We start from the raw sequence: 14,748 nt of genomic DNA on the forward strand, positions 1-14,748 counted from the left end.
TAACCCGGTAATTATCTCAGCACAAGACTTTCAGGGATACTTCCATTTTTTCTGGGACTCCAAAAATGTTTTTTATCTTTTTTTTTTTGCTTTTGCTGTTGTTTAGATGAACGTGTGCTTCGCAAACGTTGTACTTTATATAAAACTGATTTTATTTTCTTATTTATTTATTTATTTTACACATTCCTGGTTCTCCTTTGAATAAAATCCCAAATCAAATTCATTGAAACGTCTGGTCCTAATGAATTCTTTGGTTTGGCATTGGAGAAATGGATATTCTGATCCCAAGCTTGCAGGTGTTTGTTGCTGGCCGAGATGGATTCTTCCTCCCAGCCTCCAGGCTCATGTTCCTCCTCGGAGACTCCTTCTCTTTGTGAGGACATGGCCCCGCTGCCATTGTTGTCCTTGTCCCGGTGATGTAATGGTGATGTAATCCGGAGCCAATGCAGCAGGTGATCCAGATGTGTGAGCGGGTTGAGCGCCGGCCTGCCTCCGTTCCCCCGCCTCACATCTGCCGCGTTTGTGCTTCAGATCAACCGCGGCAATGTCGGCTGGAGTGGATTTAAAGCGCGCAGGTGCTGGACCAGAACAGAAATCACTAATATTAAGATTGAGTTGGCGCATTTATCCGCCACTAGAGGGCGCAGTTGTCCCTCTTTAACGCCCGCTTGGATGCGTTTGAGTCAAAACCTCGCTTTTTTGCTTATTATTGCCTTTTTTCTGCTACGTTTTCTCACAGGTGAGCGTTTGTGACACCGCGCGTCGGGTGAATATGAGCGAGAAAAGTCTAATTAGATATCTGGGAGGAGAGGCGGCGGAGGTACGAGGCGACTCCTCCCGCTTTGAGGAGGAGGAGAAGGAGGAGGAGCTGCATGTTCACCTCAACAGACGGTAAGGGTAATGCATTGTGTTCAGGGTGTCAGTCCCGCACGCAGCGCAGCCGACAGAGCCCGCCCGGCCGGTCCAAACAAACCCAGCGGAGGGAGGGGAGGAGGCATCGTTCCTGCTGTCCTCTATCGGGAAAGAGCGGCGGCGGCGGAGGACGAGAGCTCCGAGGCTTCTGACGTGAGCTGCTCTTCGCCTTAAAACGGCCCCAAACAGCTCCCTGCTCCCAGAAGGGGAAACAAACAAACAAACAAAACAAGAGGGTATCAGCTGTATCTTTTTTTTTTTTAAACCCCGAAGGCCCCGAGAGAGAGGGATAAAGAGCGACCGCGAGCCCCGCAGACATGCCCGGCTTCGACTACAAGTTCCTGGAGAAGCCGAAGAGACGCTTCCAGTGTCCGCTCTGCAGCAAGGCGATGCGCGAGCCCGTCCAAGTGTCCACCTGTGGACACCGGTTCTGTGACACCTGTCTGCAAGAATTCCTCAGGTAGGGTCTCCGTGTGTGTATATGTGTATGTATAGCCTGTGTGTGTGTGTAGAGAAACATATATATACATATCCAGTTATCTGCAGGCGATGTTGTGCCCTGCTTCTGTTCGGCGCGAGCCTCGGTAAATAGAAGCTCGTGAAGGTGAAGGTGTGTCCTGCTCACCTATTTTTATAGTTGCTCTTTTGTGCTTCTGCCGCACAAAGCATCTGGACAACCCGAGGCCTGGAGAGCAAGCAACCGACTGAAATTTCACTTTATTTTTTTGATTGATTTTTTTTTTCACTTGTGCAAAATAGCTGGAATAAGCTTCTTTTTTTTTCCGAGTTACTGTGCTCTGCTGCAGGCCGGGGTTTTTATTTCTGCCAATGTAATCTGTAGGTTGAGGTGATTCTGGAGTTTGCAGCTCTCTTGTTGTGGTGCCTGTGTCCTGCAGAGGGCCCCTGTGTCCTCATCCCTCGCAAAGGATGGCTCAGTTAGTCGTCCCTGTGTCTGAAATTAGACAAGATCTTTTCTCTTCAGGGGGGATGAGGGGGGGAGTGCAGTCTGAGGGGACCTTTCACTTTGGGGTCATGACTACAAGAGACCTCCTCACCCTCCTAATCTGCTCCACACTGAAGTCTGTTTTAAGACTCCTACAAAGACAGCCTTTGTTTTAACAGTTTTAAGATGGCACCGTCAATAATTGTCTCTCTGCACTAAAAGGAGACTTGCATTACGCCTAGAACTACAGTCGTATAGTTCACGTGTCCCTTTTCACATTAATCCGCCACATCGGTCCATCAGCACGTCTCTGCTATAGATGGAGCACATGTGACTCCTTGTTTGTCTTTATGGAGGGTTTAAAGGCTTATTTTTTTTCTCCCCTCTCTCCTTGCATGAAGGCTCGGTTCGGTCTCTTAAAAACTCTTGGAAAAGCACGACTTTGTTGTGGTTAGAGTCGAATCTCATTTTCCCAGAAACCAAATTTTTGAGTTTGAGTTTTGCGGCTCAAGCTTTGACCTGTAGGCTGACACAAGAACGCTTAGAAGGTTTTTTTTTTTCTCACGAAAAGCACAAAGTTTGCGGTCGTGAGAGAACAGCCGCTCCAAAACAAAACTTGACTTTAATTTTCTTTGCAATTTTCTTCGCAAAATTACAAAGAACGATTACAAAGTTCGACAGTTTAAGCTATTTAATGTTTTGTAGAGTTGTAGTCAAAACCTCTAATCTAATCCAAGCCAAAACCAAAGACTTTGAACGTGCAGTCTTAAAGACAGCTCTAGAGTACAACACACTATTTTTAATAGCAAGAGTAATTCAGCTAGCATCGCTAAAATAGTTGCCACTGCCTTGCGTAAATTAGAAAATGTTGAACCTGATCTTATCTTTGAAATATGAAAATGTCTTTGTAATTTAACAAGCTTCATAACAAAGAGATAGAAAACTCAAACAAAGTCTTGCTCTCTCTCGCTCTTTTGCAGCCTGAACAAAATCGCATCGAACAACTTATTAACGTCATTAGCATCCACTCGGATAATAAAGTCTTTATTAAGAGAACGCTTCATCGCGGAGTTGTACTTTAAGTGTCTGCAAGTTATTTTTATTGAACGAGTGCAGTCGGAGTAGTTAGAATAATTTTATAAACAGAAAATCTTCTAGCGATTTGTTAGGAAATGCTAACAAATCGCTATCTCCTGATTCAGTTAATTACTGTAATACTTTAGGAAGTTTGTTCACTGTAAACAAAATGATAAGTTGTGCATGATAAATAGGGAGGCACCAGCAACTGAGTCATTGTCCTCACCTGAGCTGACTCATATCTGACTGTCAGTGATAGATTAGCAGGATTAGCCCAGAAAACATAAACCAGATGTTTAGAGAACTGACAGATGTTAAATTTGATATTTTATTTGTAATCCTATTTTCTATTTTGAACAAATGTCCTATTTGTTCAATACTTTTTAGTTTATTATTTACCAATAAGTGAAATACTTGGCAGAGAAATCTGAATATTTGAGTCAGGAAAATTATTGAGAGCATTTTGATTAGGAGCCCCGCAAATGGTCTGCAGTGTTATTTCATCTTCACTAAAGCTGAATATCTTAATGTCTTCAGTTCTGACTTGATGCAGCATGAAGAAGAAAAGCTCACCAGCAAACAGAACTTTTCTTAAACTCCACACCGTCTTTTGAGAAAAGCAGGAAGATTATATTTGGTGATAACTCTCAGCAAGTGCGTCTGCCGGTGGAGTGACGCTGTGAATACATTATCTGGTCGTGAGTTCCCGGTCTGCAGCGGTCTTTGAGTCATCAGGAAGCCTCCTCTGGTTTATTAAACAGCAGCATCGTGAAGCAGAAGTGGAAGAACAAGCGAGAGCGAGGGAGGAAGAGTTTTCGTTTGCTTTTTGTTTGGTTTTTTTTCTCCCTGATCAATGAGTTTTGCCCGACGCTTTGCCTGCATCATCCTGCTCGCCTCCATGCGCCTCCTCCTCCGGACTGCGGTCCATTTTCTCCTCCCACGCGCCGACTGAAATTACAGTTTCATAACTTTGCAAAGTTTTAGTTTCTAGGAGTTGTGCTGCTGTGGGGTGTCGCAACAGAGGATGACACGACTGAAAGAAGCAATGATTTGCTGTGACGTGTGTAACACTTTTTGATTACAACGCAAAACTCTATCTTGGCCTCACTACCGATTAGAACAGTCTTTGAGCAGCAAAATTGGGCAAACTCGTTCCTCAGGTTGGACTAATGAGTGCAGCTGTGGTATTCTTCTTAGGGAGCACAGCCACTAACAAAAACTGGAAATCCTCAAATACATAAGACCCTATCTAAAGCCACTCATAACTGCTTATTTTAATAGTTCAAACACCAAATATGTTTTAATATGCATTAATACACAAGGTGGAAATCATCCTAGCACAACTGCAGAAGCAAGCGTCTATAGTCTGTCTTATCTTCAATTTCGTTGCTACAGCCAGTTGATGACGAGAAAAATAAATGACTCTCCTGCATTGGTTGCTTTGTAAATGGCAGCCAATAGTGTGCAAAGTAGTATTGTATCAGTGTAGTTGAGTTTCCCACGGCGCATTTAAGGAAGGTAGTCACAGTATAATTGCAGAGTTGACATTTTAAACTGTCTTTTGCCTCTTAGCACTAGCCTGGTAAAAAACAACTTTGTAGGGTCTGGACGATTGTTTCCTAGACGCATGGAATCCGATGAAGTTTTAAATTTAATCTCACTGCTAATGTTTCGACCACGACTTGTGTAATGATCAGCTCGCTAACCGAATGTTGAGGTGAACGTCTCCTTTAATGGAGAAATCCCAGTAAATGGAGATGAGAATCCAGTGGACTTGTGCAGAAAGGCAATGGTCATGCTAGCTTAGGGCTAGCTTATTACTGTCTGCATCACAAAAACAATAGTTTCTTTGTGTTTATTGTAGAAAAATAAACCCTTACCTGAACTCAAACTTCTTAAAGGTTTCCAACATGTTTCATGACAGACGTCATGTAGATGTCTATTATACGTTGGTCTACTGGAGGGAGAATTTATTAGGAACAGATAATCTTGGTGTATTACAGAACGGAAGACGGCTTGACAGTCTGACCACAGCTGGAAGTCTTTTTTCCCCACTGTCATTTAGCAGCAAATAGGTTGAAAACATCAATAAGAAAATCAGTGATAGTTGCTTTAACAATGTATTTCCTGGTTCACTTCGCCAACGTATTAAAAGCAAATAAACACCAATAGCGGCAGCAGACTCGTGGGCGCTGACAGATCCACTCGGCAGCCTTCGTTTTCACCTCTTTAATTAACGAAGTGTGCCAGTGGAGGCCATCGAGCGGCGGAGCGCCCACTGTGAGCGGAGTTCAGGTTTATTGAGACTGACAGACAGTAGTTGGCGAATGCCGTGCCCATTGTGCAAGCAGGAGTTGAACCTCTTTCCCACTAATTATTAAAGGTTGTGTCACAACCAGTCCAGGCTTGCCAACCCAGTCATGAAACTTTCACACGTACAACTGATTGTGCATTTGTTTTCATAAACCTTTTTCACATTTCTTTCATGTTGCAACCTTACACTTGAGAAGTAAAAAAAGACGTGTTTTTTTTTTTTTTTTTTTTTTTTACAAATTCTTTTACAAAGAGCTTGTAAAAAAAACTGTTGAAATGCCTGCATCCTTCCTGCCATTTCATAATTATACACTACTTTTATGTTGGTCTGTCTCAGAAAATCATAAAAAAAGGTTAAAGAGCTGTATTTGCTTTAGCTCTCATTCAGTTTATTATACAACACAAAGTCCCTGTAGTTTGGAGAACATTCCGAAACTGGTATCACTTAAAAATAATGTCTTTTCAACTCAGTTCCAACTTCAAAAAACTTTTTTCTTTGTTTTTTTTTTTTTTTTTTCTGTTTTTTTAGCTGATGTTTAGCTTCACTGGCTATCGGGAGGCAACACGTGACTGCTTCTGCCTTCCCCGTGTCCGCGCGCGCCTCCGTTAGCATGTGATGCTAATGCACGGCGTTTCCTCCCGGGGCAGAGCGGAGCGGACAGGAATGTGCCGCGGCAGCAGTCCTGCGGGCTGCCCCCGCTCCCAGGGAGAGTCGCGGGGTGAGAGCGGCTCTGCCTCCCAGCTCCGACTCTCTCTGCCATCAAATATGAGTCACGTGCTGCAGCGCCCGTCAGGGGCGGGCCTTTGTTTGAGCTCCTCTTCCTTGCTAAATAAAGGACAGTCGATGCTGAACGGCCGGGCTGAGCTCCGGGCCATGCGCGGCGGGTTCGACGGAGACGCGGTGTGACAGCGTTGTGGGTTCGAAGGCCTGGACGGGATTGGGTCGCTCAGCTACTGCTGACTTTTTCAGCACTGACACTGGGGACTTTTCTTACGCCTCAGTCGCCCTCTGACCTGGAATACATGGAAGATTCAGTTTCATGTTTGAACTTTGCAGATGCTCCTATATGTGGTGCAACGTTTGCATCCATGCTGCTTCCATGTTCTGGTGTTCCAGGAGCACCTCTTCTGCCTCCATATTTCAGTATCTGTGCAATAAATGAAATGGGATGAACTGGTTTTGTTTAGATGAGACTTTCTCTTAATTTGTTCAAACTCCCTTAAAATGAGCTCCAGGTTGACAGAGCCAGAGTTACAGCAGCTCTGATGAGAAGTTCAACTGAATGAATGATGATACAAGACGTGAACATAATCAATCCATTTGAAAATGGCAATTAGGTTGATTCATTTCAATCTGATTTTATGTAACCTCCCACTGTGTCAAAATTACAGATGGCTGTTATCTTTCTATACGTCTTTCTTTCTGTCATTCTAGTTGTCTATCTCTGGATTTCTGCAGCTGTTTGTCTTTCTCTCTGTCTGTGTCTTTCTACATGTCAGTATTTCTGTATATCTTTCTGAATTTCTGTTTTTCTGTCTGTCTCATCTTTCTTTTTGTCTCTGTAACAATGTTTTTGTCTCTTATCTCTTGTCTTTATGTCGATCTTATTGAAGGTGAAACTTCAGGATTCAGTTTTTGTTCCATTCAGTTGGAGCAACACTGAGTTTCAGGAAAACTGACAGCAAACTAGTGTCGCAGCATGATGCCACCACCACTCTGCTTGATCATTTGTGGATCATTTGTGTTACCCTTTTTTGAGTCAGTTTAGTCCAGTTAATAATTAACCCCTTCTAAATTAGTGCAGATTATTTCAATAATCCGATGAATGGTTTCAGCTCTCGTCATGTATGAGAGTTTCAGACAAGAAAGTGATTTATCAAAACTGGTCCTGGAGGTTTGGATAAAAGCCCTGGACCAGATTAAGAACAAATGAACTGCACCTGGAAGCCACTCTCGGACAAGAAAGCCAATCAGTTTCCATAAACCCCCTCCCCCCAAAATAATCTGAGTCACAACTTCTGCAGAAGCTCATTTGCAGCTCCAAGACGCTTGTGGTTGAGGCGCTACTTTCCAAAAGGCATTCAGCCAACTACTGGTGGGGGCGTGACGATTTTTTTATGACTGTCAAATCAAAATTAACCACATGAAAATCCAACACAAGTCCAAATTTGCTGAATAAAACCTCAAATAAGGAGACAATAGCTCTTCCTCCTCACACACCGAAGGGTTGTGCGGAAACGTTGTTTGGGCTCTTCTCGATTGCCTGAATGGAGTTTGTGTTTCATCGGCGCCCGGTGTTGTGTAGACGTCTGCCACTTCGAGGCAGCTGGGCCTCTGAATCTCAATGGGTGTCTGTGTCTAAATGGCGGTGAGGGCTGATGAAAGACCGCCTTCTCATCCGTCCCTGTCCTCACAGAGACGCACAGAGCCTCCGCAGGTGTCCTCGGGCGTCCCAAGCCCAGATCCGGAGAGCTCTGGCCTTCCCTGTCACAGGGAGGCTTTTTGGGCCTCCGCTCCGCACATCGGGGCGACGGAGCTGGAAGTGGCCCAGTAAATCTCAGCACGGTCAATGCAGCGTCGGACACATGCAGAGATCAGAGAGGTTTGGGAACAGAGCAGTGCTTGTTTGAGGAAAAGAGCTTTTAAGATAAGTGGGCATCTTTTTCTCCAAGAAGCCTTAATTTAACTGTAAAGTCAAAGAGGGGAACGGGTCCATAATGTCGGTAGACTGAATGGACTTCGCACTGCAATGTTCCGTTGATGTTTTCTTTCTGAACTGCAAAAGCATAAAAGTTCAGTCAATTCAGGGCTTTAAGGGCTTGATTTTAGTGACTTATTTGCATTTGATGTCATCATGTTTCTCTGCTATCATTTCTTTGTCTTTGGAGTTCTTTAAAATATAACTCTGAGCCAAAAATAGTCTGTTTAGAGAGAAAGTTCAGAGAAACAACCGGAAACACCTCCAGATTACAGGGTTTTATGGAGTTAGGGGGTGGATGTTTATCCCAGTTAAACATCCATGTTTAGTTTGAAAAACTGAACCTGCAGCATCTTGTTTAAAATGTTTTTTTTTTCTTGTCAGTTTTTCTATGTGAACCGTTGTGCTCAGGGTGACCTTTCGTTTCCGTGCCTTTGCGTTTCCCATAAGCAAACTCTTCCCAGCTTTTTCTGGGATGAAAACTGGCTTTTCGCAGAACTAACTCGTCTCGACGATATGCCTTAAAAAATCTGGAATATGTCAAGGTTTTCCAACATAGGTCTTAAATGTAACTTATTTGCGTATGCCGAAACGTTTTCAAACCTCGTGTAAATATTTTTTTTCTATGTTTTGTAGCTCTAGCTGTTGAATTTGTGTGTTTTAATGCTTGTAGCTTGTGTCGGTTTTAAAGGTCTTCGATGTAAAACCTTTCTGGACTCATCGACACAGTGAGTCTCTGGCAGATGTAAACCGGACAGCTTTGGGATTAGATGATTGTCTCCTGAGAGGAAGCAGAGAGGCTTCAAAGATGCAGCTGCATTGATGAGAGAAAACAAACCCAAATATTTCACACAGCTGCAGAGACGCTCCGAACACGAGGACGACGGACAGTGCCAGCCCTCTTCTGCCTCGGATGTGAACGAAAGAGAGCAGCCTCACGCAAAATTGACAAAACGTTCGTGTCAGACTCTTGATTTTGCTCTGTGTGAACCTTGACAGTCCAAAGAACCGTTTTTACCCTCGATCCAGCCAATTAAAACTCATCCAGAGCCACAAATGTTGCGTTACTTTTCGGGGTGGAAAAAAAGACGGACTATAATTTTTACTAAATATTTACCATGGGGATTCCGTTTTAAAAGGAGCACCATTTTACTAATAATTTTAGGTTTTAAAATATTAACCTAAAACATAAGCATTTTCTTCTGTGGGACGTTGATATTTATGAAAAATTATATATATATATATATATATATATATATATATATATATATATATATATATATATATATATATATATATATTATATATATTAAAAAAGAACATTTTTCAAACCAACGACAAGAGAAGTCAATCTAAAAAATATTGCTGTTAATTTTAGCAACATTCTGTCGTGGAAATTCAGCCCAATTAGTGATTGAGAAGTTCCTGAAAGCTGTATTAGTTATTATGTCTATGTTTAAACACATTGGTTAGTTCTTTATTATTGCTAGTTCTTTATTATTGCTATCAGGAGCCATTTTGGCAAGTTTGAAGAGCCACTCGCGGCTCTGGAGGCTACATGGAAATACTTGCAGCCTCTGCTGATTGTTGTAAGTAGGCATAATGAAGGCAGTTAGTGGTTTACAGGAAGAATGTGAGTCAGTCTGTTCACCTGGATGACATAGATTTGTTTCACATTACATGCAGTGGAAAGCGTACGGAAGAAGACGACTCAGGCTATTTTTAGTTCGTTTTGTTTCGTTTTTGATCACTTGATACTAAACATATCTGACAGGTTGAGCCAGTTCTCCGGATGTTTTCTGATTTATCCCCACAAAGTTAGCTGTGTTGTGTAATTTGGAGACAGTTCATTGTATCTTGTTTTTATTGAGCATATTTATTGGTTAAGTCTTTTGTTTTCAACTTTACCTGGTGTAAATAATATAAAATTTATATGTACTTTATTGATACTGAAGGTAAAGAAAACAAAAATTCCCCATGAAGATGTACTGAAAAGCGTTTTTATACTGCTTACTGTTTTCCGTAGTTTCCAGCAGATTGATCCATCTCCAAACTTAAAGGTATAATTGTGAATTTTTATAGTGGTTAAAAAGCTTCCAGAAGTTATTAACTTGCCTCTAATTTCTCATGGCGTCATTTTTTGGCTTACATCCAAATTAATTGGTCGCAGATGTCGAAGTTGGTTCGAGGCCGGAAGCAACCAAAGCATAATCTGGCTACATGTTTGCACCGGTTGCAGAGACCACCGATTACTTTCTCTGGAAATCCAACTATGAGGCGGTGCAGCACCAATGAGCCTCCCTGTGAAACAGGTCGTAAGAACAGAACGTGTTGTTAAAAGATGTAGAACAAGTGTTTCCAGAGCAACCATTTGGTGTAAAAGTGGTTTTTCTGCTGCGGTCCATTACCTGCTTCAGCTAGGCGTTAGCTTGAAGCTTTGGCATCAATTTGACTGGGTCGATGCTGGGAGAACTACAAACTGTAGTTTGTACCCCAATGAAAAATATCTAGAGTTGGATTCTGTCACCAACAAATCTGTTCCTGATTTCTGGATTTTAAAAAACAGTAGCCAGAAATCTGGCAAAACTTTTTATGCATTTTGGCCTAAAAAATGAGCATGTTTAACTAAAAATAATTATCCAACCCCAGTGAAAATGTAAGAAAAGTCAGCATTTGTGTCTGGATGTGTACATGGGAAAACAAGAGATTTATGGGCAGATATACCCATATACTCGCTTTGACATTGTCTTGTGTTTTAACATTTTTTTTTATTCTAACAAGCTATGTAAAAGTAGTACAAACCTATATATTGGTTCACACAAATGAACCTCTTGCCGCCATGTGTAATTCCTAACAGAAAATTGTGGTTATTTTGAAGCAATCCGATTGGCCGACGTATAGGTTTCAGCTTTGCGCTACACTGCCCCCTATGGGTATAGCATGTTTAAAGCAACGCTGGGGGGGCGGATGTGTGCGGGTTCATGTGGATGAAACTATTTCTGAATCCGATCCCATGTACGATGGCAGATATGTTTATTTTTTATAAAGACCCGGCTACATGTGGACGACACCTATAGTAGTTTGTTCTGACTGTCTGGTTTTGGGAATAAAGTCAAACATTTCTTTCTGTTTTTAACCCACCAAACATTTTCAGTAAAAGGTCTTTAAATATTAAGGAACCTACATCAAGGAGTAGAAAAGCCTTTTGGTTTCTCGTAGTGTTTCCTTGCTGGTTGTAGATTGCTGCCCACTAAGTGAACAGCATCTCCCCAGTTAAAGTAGCAGTCTGGTCAAGACATGTCTCGACTTGCCCTTTTCTATGAAACCTCCTTTTAAAATGAATATTGCTGCCTTTTGGGTTAAAAACAAAGGCAGACAAAACATCCTGACGCTTTTATTATAATCTCTGGGGACTTCAACCATGTGACCTTGGACTCTACTTTGGCCACTTTCCACCAAGCTGTTGACTGCCCCACCAGGAATAACAGGACAATCGACCTCCTGTATGCCAATGTGAGGGATGCATACAGAGCAACACCCCTACCCCCACTAGGGAAGTCAGATCACAACATCGTTCACCTACAGCCACTGTACATCCCCCTGGTCCAAAAGCAGCCTACAACAGCTCGCTCCATCAGGAGGTGGTCCCCTGAGATGGAGAGTGCTCTGAGAGACTGTTATAACACCACGGACTGGGATGCACTGTGTCAGCCCGCATGGCCAGGACATAGAGGGCTGACACACTGCCTGACGGACTATCTGAACTTCTGCGCAGATGTGGTATCCCCTGCTAAGACTGTCCGCTGTTACCCTAATAACAAGCCTTGGGTAACGCGGGAAGTCAAAACTGTCCTCAACAAGAAGAAGGTTGCCTTCAGGAGAGGAGACAGGGAGGCCATGAAGGCAGCACAGCAGGAGGTGAAGCAGTGTGTGAGGGAAGCAAAAGACAGCTACAGGAGAAAGGTGGAGCAGAAGCTGAGAGAGAACAACATGAGGGAGGTCTGGGAAGGTGTGAGGACCATCACTGGCCTCAACACAAAGACCAGAGTCGTTGAGGGAACAATGGAGAGGGCAAACCAACTGAACAACTTCTTCAACAGGTTCAACCAGTCTGTGCCCCCCCAACCCCCTCTCTCACTGCAGCCACCTCTGCTCCTTACCACACACCTCCCCACAGACAACAAAACACTGACAACCCCCCCACACACCTCAGCACAACCCCACCCCATCACCACAGACCAGGTCAGAGAACAGCTGAGGAAGCTCAAGCCCAGGAAAGCAGCAGGGCCGGACCAGGTGTGTCCAAGGCTGCTGAAGACCTGCGCTGCTGAACTGGGAGAGCCACTACAGCGGATCTTCAACCTCAGCCTGCAGCTAAGGGAAGTGCCCACCCTCTGGAAGACATCCTGATCGTCCCAGTGCCCAAGAAGAACAGGCCCAGCGAGCTGAATGACTTTCGGCCCGTGGCACTCACTTCACACCTGATGAAGACGTTGGAGCGGCTCTTCCTCGGCCTCCTCAGACCTCAGGTGGAACATGCTCAGGACCTCCTGCAATTCGCCTACCAGGCAGATGTTGGTGTGGAGGATGCCATCCTCTACCTGCTGCACCGGGCCCACTCCCACCTGGATAAGGGCAGTGGCACAGTGAGGATCCTTTTCTTGGACTTCTCCAGTGCCTTTAATACAATCCAGCCCCTTCTGCTCCAGGACAAACTAAATAGCATGGGAGTGGACCAGCACCTGGTCACCTGGATCCATAGTTACCTCACCAACAGGCCGCAGTATGTCAGGCTAAAGGACACCGTGTCTGACACTGTGGTCAGCAGCACAGGAGCCCCTCAGGGCACAGTGCTGGCCCCTCTTCTCTTCACCCTGTACTCCTCTGACTTCCACTACAACTCGGAGCTGTGTCACATACAGAAGTATGCTGATGACACAGCCATAGTCGGATGTATCAGGGACGACGGAGAGGAGGAATATCGCTGTCTGGTGAGGGACTTTGCTCTCTGGTGCCACACAAACCACCTGGAACTCAACACCTCTAAGACGAAGGAGCTGGTTATAGACTTTGGGAGGTCCAGACCAATGCCGAGACCATCGTACTAGAGGGAACGGAGGTTGAGGTCGTGGGCTCCTACAAGTACCTCGGGCTGTGGCTGGACAGTAAACTGGATTGGTCAAAACACACCAGCCACCTGTACGGGAAGGTGCAGAGCAGGATGTACTTCCTGAGGACTGCGGTCCTTCAACATCTGCAGCAAACTGCTGTGGATGTTCTACCAGTCAGTGATCGCCAGTGTCCTCTTCTACACCGTGGTGTGCTGGGGAGGCAGCACATCCAAGAAGGACACGTCCAGACTGGACAAACTGATCAGGCGTGCCGGCTCTGTGGTCGGCATGAAGCTGGACTCTCTGGTGACGGTGGCAGAGGCGAGGACACTGAACAAACTGGACATCATGGACGATAGCAGCCACCCTCTACACGCCGTCATCAGCAGCCAGAGGAGCCTGTTCAGTGACAGACTGCTGCTTCCCAAGTGCCGGACCAATAGATTCAAGAACTCCTTTGTCCCCCACGCCTTCAGACTGTACAACTCCTCACTGGGGGGTCGGAGGTGACACAGGACAGAGGGAAGAAGGAGTAGTTTTTTCTACAAATGTGAACTCCATATTTATCAGGCCAAACCATACAGTGCAATACCATATCACTGGTCAATCTATCGACCAAATTGCTATAATTTCCTTTTGTGTTGTATTTATATTCTTTGTTTTGTATTTAATTTGTATTTTTTTGTATTTTATGTATGCTTACTGTGTGCCACATTTTGCCTGTGAGCTGCTGGTAACTATAATTTCCTGAGGGAGTCTTCCCAAGGGATCAATAAAGTCAAGTCTAAGTCTAAGTCTAAGTCTAAGTGTAACATTCCAGCTATGCGCTGAACCACCATCCCCTCCTCTCAGCGATCATGCTGGGATGAAGCGCCTGGGCTCGGCCCAGCCCCGCTGCTGGACCGCTGCCAGCTGGCCCAGATCTGCCGAGCGGCGTGGCTGGCTGCTTCCACATGCTCGGGTATGCACGTTATGCGACGAGGCAGCCCAGATAGAGAGGTGCGTTGTGTTGAAGCGCACATGCTCCCTGCCCGTTTCCTATTGCACGGCGTGCGAGTCGAGGCTTGCGTTTCCAGAGCTGTGGTTGTTTCTTCCGTGGCGCTTTGTCTCTGCTTCCCTCTGCTCCTCCCTCCAGGCTGCGTTTGTGTTGTTTACAGGTCAACGATCAGAGTCACTGCACATGCATACGGACACACACGTGCTGGAAATGATTTCTGCTTTTTGATTTCAGGGTTTAAACATGTACGTTTCAAGAGGACGGTGCAGTCAGATGCCGTTGGACAAACGCTTATTAGTTGATTAAATCAAATTCATATACCTATATTGTTTTTTTTTTATGACAGTTAACTTAGCAGGTCATTTTATGGCAATCATAGTTTTAAACAGTTACTTATATAGGACTGATGGGTGACCCTCCTTCAGTTTTCTTCGTACCAGTTTTGAAATGTCATTAATAAAAGTTAAATCATCTTAATATCAGGCCTTAAAATGTGTCAAAACGAGCCAATTTTCAGTACAAAGTCTTAAATTATGTTTTGTTCAATCTAAAAACAATTGTTCAATTATTTCTTAAACTTTTTTTACCTGTGATTTTTTTTTCCGTCTCACTTTATTCCCCACCTAATCCTTCATTTTTCGTAAACGAAAGCAGTTTCCTTCTTCCGCTTCTCCGACTGTAAATAAACTTTTGAGA

General features: G+C 44.1%; 1 protein-coding gene across 2 annotated transcripts in view; it reads left to right on the forward strand.

Annotated features, from left to right (window-relative positions):
* The first annotated feature begins 825 nt into the window (after nt 1–825).
* Nucleotides 826–14,748, forward strand: part of traf4a (tnf receptor-associated factor 4a) — a 43,940-nt gene continuing 30,017 nt past the window's right edge. Inside the window, exons 1-2 of one of the 2 annotated variants that reach the window (XM_055045359.1) lie at nt 826–891; nt 1,186–1,372. In XM_055045359.1, coding sequence (XP_054901334.1) covers nt 1,230–1,372 — 143 coding nt within the window. In that variant the 5' untranslated portion in view covers nt 826–891; nt 1,186–1,229. Of the gene's footprint in view, nt 892–977; nt 1,066–1,185; nt 1,373–14,748 lie in introns of those variants that run through there. The other variant, XM_055045358.1, reaches the window with a different exon arrangement.

The sequence above is a fragment of the Poeciliopsis prolifica genome, unplaced genomic scaffold (assembly GCF_027474105.1).
Source record: "Poeciliopsis prolifica strain line A6 unplaced genomic scaffold, Auburn_PproV2 SCAFFOLD022, whole genome shotgun sequence".
NCBI lineage: Eukaryota > Metazoa > Chordata > Actinopteri > Cyprinodontiformes > Poeciliidae > Poeciliopsis > Poeciliopsis prolifica.